Source organism: Elaeis guineensis, chromosome 4, assembly GCF_000442705.2.
Source record: "Elaeis guineensis isolate ETL-2024a chromosome 4, EG11, whole genome shotgun sequence".
Lineage (NCBI taxonomy): Eukaryota > Viridiplantae > Streptophyta > Magnoliopsida > Arecales > Arecaceae > Elaeis > Elaeis guineensis.
Genome location: NC_025996.2, coordinates 10,835,553 through 10,842,278, shown reverse-complemented (window position 1 = coordinate 10,842,278; position 6,726 = coordinate 10,835,553). Strand labels below are relative to the sequence as shown.

At 38.5% G+C, this 6,726-nt stretch overlaps 1 protein-coding gene across 1 annotated transcript; it reads right to left on the bottom strand.

Moving 5' to 3' along the window:
* Nucleotides 1–873: 873 nt before the first annotated feature.
* Nucleotides 874–2,682, bottom strand: LOC140857250 (uncharacterized). Its single transcript, XM_073256013.1, has one exon. It carries the CDS (start codon nt 2,659–2,661, stop codon nt 874–876), a length of 1,788 nt encoding a protein of 595 aa, XP_073112114.1. The 5' UTR covers nt 2,662–2,682.
* Nucleotides 2,683–6,726: the final 4,044 nt, after the last annotated feature.

Sequence of the window (6,726 nt, the reverse complement as noted above, 5' to 3'; positions counted from 1 at the left end):
TCCCACGTATTATTTTTCTCTAGGGCATGGATCTCCTCCTTCATTGCCTTTCTCCATTCAGCTTTCTGCACTGCTTCATCAAATGTTAGAGATTCAACATCAGCAAATAAACAATATAAATCAACTTGTTCAACTGCTTCTGTTTCATCATAAAGATCATTAAGACTTCTAAATTTTCTTCCATGACTTCTTGTTGATATAGAATGACTTGAAGAAGCCGGTGTAGCTTGTGGTGGTGGAGATGATCTTGCTGGTGATAATATTGGTTGGACAGCCTCCACTTCTATGTTCTCCTCAGCTTCATTATGAAGTGGTACATATTTGGTATGAGAATCTGTGCCACTCCAATCCCATACATCATCTTCCTTGAAGACCACATCTCGACTGATGATTACCTTATTTGTCGTTGGATCATACAACTTGTAGGCTTTGGATTGCTCACTGTATCCTATGAAGATGCACTTTTGGCTTCGATTATCAAGCTTTTTTCTCTTCTCTTGTGGCACTTGGGCATAAGCAATGCTCCCAAAAATCTTCAAGTGGCTCACTCCTGGCTTGTAGCCACTCCAAGCTTCCTTTGGTGTCATTCTTTGATGAACTTTGTCGGACTTCGGTTGATGAGATAGGCTGCACATGCCACCGCTTCAGCCCAAAATTGCTCGGGAAGGTTCTTCTCTTTCAACATACTTCTTGTCATGTCAAGGATGGTCCGATTCTTCCTTTCGGCTACTCCATTTTGTTGTGGAGAGTACGGAGCAGTGAATTGATGTCGAACTCCTTCTTCATCACAATAGTTCCTGAAAGCATTTGACATGTATTCTCCGCCTCTATCGGATCTCAAAATTTGTACTTTATAGTTACATTCTTTTTCAACTAAAGATTTAAAATTTTTAAATGTAGAGAGTGCAGCCGACTTTCTTTAAGAAAATAAACCCACAACATTCTACTAAAATCATCAACAAATGTTATAAAATATTTGTTACCACCATGAGATTCTGGAAGAGGGCCGCATATATCAGTATGCACCAACTGCAATGGTCTCATTACTTTCCAAGACTTTCCACCTTTGAAGGGAGCTTTTGTATGCTTTGCTAGTGTGCACTTTTCACAAACTTCATTTGGATAATATATATGCGGAAGACCTTTCACCATACCATCTTTAGATAGCAATTTCAAACTTCCAAAATTTAAATGTCCAAGCCTGAGATGCCAAAGCCAAGAAGGGTTCTTGATATCCACTTGCAAGCAATTTTGAGAATCTGTCTTCAAGAGAAGAGGAAACATCCTGTTCTTCGCCATCTGGACACAAGCAATCAGCTTCCCATTCCAATCTCTTAAGGTTAGTGATGACCCTTTCATATGAATTATATAACCCTTCTCCAAAAGTTGGCCAATACTTAGAATATTACTCTTCAAGTCTGGCACATAATATACATTGGAAATAAAATCAGACGTACCATTCTTTTGTTGAATCATGATCTTGCCTCTTCCTTTGACGGAAACTTTAGAGAAATCCCCAAACTTCACATCACCATGCACCCCTTCTTGCAACTCCACGAATAGGTCTTTTCTTCCACACATGTGGTTTGTGGCTCCTGAGTCAAGAAACCACACATTCTTCAAGTCTCCATTTTGTTGGCATGCCAAAAGAAGAGTTGGCTCTTCTTCTTGGTTTTTGGATTCGGAGTAGTTGCTTTGCTCATTGTTCCAACACTCATAGCTATAATGCCCATATTTGTGGCAATTATAGCATTGAACATTGGATCTTGCTTGGTCACGACCTCCATTTAATCTTCTACCTCGACCATGTTCACCTCTTCTACCACCTCTTCCATTGTTGAAATTTGGAGTTCGACCTCTTCCACCATTGTAGCCTCCTCGACCATGACTACGGCCTCGACCACGACCACGATAGTTGTTGCCACCACCTCTTATGTTGCTACTAGCATCTCGAAATGCTTGAGATTGCCCTTGATCCTTTCCTTTTTGATCTTTGGCCTCCACCTTTGATTGAAGTATTTGCTCTGTATTAGCTGCTTCAATTTTATTTTGCTTCTTTTGTTCATGGACTTGAAGTTTACCCATCAACGCATTGATGGATAGAGTATCCACATCATTAGCTTCTTCAATAGCGACAACAATATGCTCAAACCTCGGTGTCAAAGACCGAAGTATCTTCTCTACCACTCGAACATCATCTATCTTCTCTCCATTCCTCTTCAATTGGTTTACGATAACCAATATTCGAGAAAAGTAGTTGAAGATATTCTCCGTCTTCTTCATGGTGGCGACTTCAAATTCTCTCCGTAGTTGTTGTAGTCGAATTCGCTTCACTTTTTCTTCTCCTCTAAATATGATGGAGAGAGTATCCCATGCTTGCTTTGCAGAAGTTGCCTCAGCAATTCTTTCAAATGTCACCTCATCCAAGGCTTGATACAATTGAAACAAAGCTTTCTTGTCTCTCCTCCTTGTTACTCTCAAAGCCTCCTTTTGATTTTGATTGTACCCTCTCTCTTGATCTGGTGTAGGCTCGATGTAGCCATCATTAACGATCTCCCATAGATCTTGTGAGCCAAACAATGACTTCATCTGGATACACCAATTCCCAAAGTTCTCCTTAGTAAGCTTTGGGATTTGCATTTGCACACCATCACTAGCCATTTCTCTTAGGATCAGTCTTCTCAACAAGACCTGGCTCTGATACCAAATGATAAAATTGAAGAATCTCAAATAAAAATAATAAACACTCTTTTTTATGGTGGAAAGATGACAAGAAGAATACTTGCTTCACACACCACAATGGACAAATCACCTTCCTATTTATAGATGCCTAGATGCCTTTTTATATTCCATAGCATTTAATTCATGCATGGAATACTAAGAAGCATTTACAGAATTCTATGTATTCTTCATCTATCAAGAAGCCTATTCCTTTTTACAAGGAGGCCTTTCAGATTTCCAAGAGACCCTTTAGTTTTTCAAGAGGTCTTTTAGTTTTCCAAAGTCATTTAATGATAAGTTTAAAATAATCCAACAAATACGACATACATTTAACCTAATTTCTTTCAGACAAAGGACTCCATTCAAAGGATCTGTGTTTGGATAGCTATAGTAGCTTTTGGCAAGGCAAGATTTACACCAACAATCATTAAACCAATAGGCTATGAATAAAAAAGTTCCAAGATTCTCTATGGTGAGGCTTTTGTACCACAATCTTGTACCATCATGTATAGCTGCCACGTCATCCATCTCGAAGATAGCTCTCCTTTATCATTGTGACGCACCGTGCATCACACTAATGGTATCTCATCCTATTTCAAAAAAGAATAAAAGCTACCTATCTTCGAAATGGATAATATGACAGCTATCCATTATAGCAAATCATTACAATGCAAAAGTTGCACTATAGAGAATCCAAAATAAACATAAAATCTGTTGCTTATAAGCTTTTTAACATGGGTACAAAATGAAAGCATTATCACAAATTGAATACTTATGAACAAAACCAATGCCATAGAAATCAAATCCAAGGCAGTGATTCAGAAGTCTAAACTATTCCAGCAACTATACTAAATCTCTCCCACTATTACCTTGTGTCAACATATCCAGCATTTCATAGCTATGCTATTTCATTTGGATTTACTAAACTCTTGTGATGTTACTTATACAAGAGATCTTATTAGTTACTAGGATATTTTGAGCAATGGTACGGCACCAACGCTTCTTTAACACTTGTATCTAAAACTAAAAGGAATTGGCAAGCAAATGTGCAAAATCCTGGCGATAATTAATCTGATCATGCACACCAAGTTTGCTTATTAGTATAGTTGTGATGCTAACAATCAAAGTTAGATGCCAAATTAGGCCTCTTGCTAATTCCCATCTAATATACAGTTTCCCTTGACTTGGGTGGAGACTTGTCACTGGCCTTTTTATTTCTCCGGGCAAATCTCATTGAGCCGTTTGTTTGGAAAAAATATTCATTGCAACGGTGGTATCATGTTAAATTTGTTACAAACCAATAAAATCTTTATATTTCATTGATTGTCATATATTATATTGATTTTCGTAAATAATACCCAACATTATCCTCGTGTATTTCACCCATTTATAATTTTTTATTGATTTATTACAATGGTGACGTGGTATCACCATTGCAACGAATATTTTCTCGTTTGTAAGGACCAAAACCATGCACATACACGCTCACCTAGGAAAAGAAAAGGATTATAAAAGCCAAAAGGGAAATAATGATATCTCCAACTGAAATATAGAATCTTTGTCTGTTGGTGTAGGCCAATAAATTGAATCACATAAATATTATATATTCTTATTTTTTCCCTTTTTTTCTTGTTTCATTTATTCTTCCTACTTTACGTAGCAATCTTCACTATCAATAAGCACAAGTATAAATTTCTTTTCCAAGGAGCTTCACTGTTCCGTCTCGTCATCTATACCTTTTGCGACCCACTTTAAAACATCCAACACAGTCTTCTTCTCTACGTACCAATGCAGGCAATATTGCAGCACAATGGCTGTAGTTGGCACTCGTAGAACTGCATTCCGAACATAACCACATGGGTTGGCCCCACAGCAAGAGAGAGACATCCATAACCAGCCCACCGGCCCACTTAGAAATCTTTCGAGCTCTGGATATGAAGGTACGCATTGTGGGGTTAAAAGCAAACATTTTGCATCAAAATAAAAGGAACGTTGAAAATTGCGAGATATTGATGTGCCGGCAACCAGACGTTCGAGGAAACTATCCTCGTCACCTCGCGTGCACTCACGGTAGCACTTAGGAAAAGCAAGCATGTGGTTCTTAGCGCGTCGGTGGCCATGACACCTAACTTTTATATCAAGGTGTACTGTTGAAATTAATCAAAAACCTTTTATGGAGACCAGCTAGATTATGACTATTGTGGTGTAGAGTAGAAGACTTCATTAGTCTCATATTGATTGTGAGTCAAAAGAGATTCTGACTTATATAAAAGAGAATCATCCTTCTTATATGAGACATCTTTTAAAGGACAAGGCTGTGAAACTTACAGGCTAAAATGGATATCAACCAACGCCTTCTGCTTTCCACACCATGCTTTTCTGTATGACAATATATATTGAAATTGATCATTAATGCCGCAGGGGCCCGCCGCAGCCCATCGCTGGGGGGCCATCGAGGTCTGCCGCGGAGAGCCGTCGGCTGTCGGGGCCCGCCACCCGCCGCCGGCCGTCTGTCGCCGGCGGCCAAGGAAAAAGAGGGAGAGAGAGAGGAAGAGGGAGATGAGGGGGTCGGCCAAGGGAAGGGGAGGGCCGGGGCCCGCCGCGAGGGGCCGCCGCGTGGGGCCACCACTGGGGCCGCCGTCGAGGCGCGCCGGCCCGCCACCGGCCGTCTGTCACCGACGGCCAAGGAAAAAGAGGGAGAGAGAGAGAGGAAGAGGGAGAGGAGGGGGCCGGCCAAGGGAAGGGGAGGGCCGGGGCCCGTCGCTAGGGCACGTCGCCGGCCGTCTGTCGCTGGCGGCCAAGGAAAAAGAGGGAGAGAGAGAGGAAGAGGGAGAGGAGGGGGCTGGCCAAGGGAAGGGGAGGGCCAGGGCTCGCCGCCGTTGGGGCGCGCCGGCCCGCCACCGGCCCTCTGTCGCCGACGGCCAAGGAAAAAGAGGGAGAGAGAGAGGAAGAGGGAGAGGAGGGGGCCAGCCAAGGGAAGGAGAGGGTCGGGGCTCGCCGCTAGGGCCGCCGCCGGCCCTCTGTCGTCGGCGGCCAAGACAAAAGAGGGGGAGAGAGAGGAAGAGGGAAAGAGAGAGAGGAAGAGGAAAGAGAGAGAAGGGAGCTCATTGCCATCGGGAAGTCGCCACCGTGCCGTCGAAAAGGAGAAAACGCAGGAGATAGCCGGAGAAGAGGGAGAAGAAGGAGAGAGCGGAGGTTTTTTTTTTTTTTTTAATTTAAGCTTGAAAAATATCAAAGGAAATGGTGTTTTCAAAAACGCCATTCCCTTTGGCGTTTTCATCCAATATTTTTTTTTTCTTTTTTTTATAGTTTTTTTAAATTTTTTAAATTTTTCTTTACTTATTTTTATGTGATTTTTTAATAAATAAAATTAATTTAAAATGGGCATAATAATTTAAAATGATAATTTTTTATTTGAATTAAAATTACAATTTTTTTAAGTACTAATTATAAATTTTATTTTTTTATCATTTTTATTTGAATTATAATTATAATTTTTAAATTTTTAAATTTAAAATTTTTATTTTTATTTTCAAATTAGAATTACAAATGAAATTTTTTATTTTCATTAAATTTAAAATTTTAATTTTTCTTAAATTTTAATTTACAATTTTTATTCTTTTCACATTTTTTCTTTTTTTTTTTACTTTTCGTATGGCATTTTTTTCTTTTATTTTTTTTAAATTCAAATTAAAATTTTAATTTTTTTATAACTTAAAATTATAATTTTTATTTTTTTCTCATTTTTACCATTTTTTATATTTTTATGAATTTTTTTTGAGATTTTTTTTATTTGTTTGGAATATTTTTTAAAAAAATTAATTTGAAATGGAGAAAGTAATTTGAAATGATGTCTTTTATTTTAATTAAAATTAAAATTTTTATTTTTTTAAGTTTAAAATTATAATTTTTATTTTTTTATTTTTTTTAAATTTTTGACTTCTTTATGGCACTTATATTTTTTTAATTTTTTATTTTTTTGTACATCTTTTTTTAAAAAAATTA

Coding starts and splice junctions, on each gene's coding strand:
- LOC140857250 (XM_073256013.1), bottom strand. CDS start 2,661: ATGGCTAGTGATGGTGTGCAAATGCAAATCCCAAAGCTTACTAAGGAG.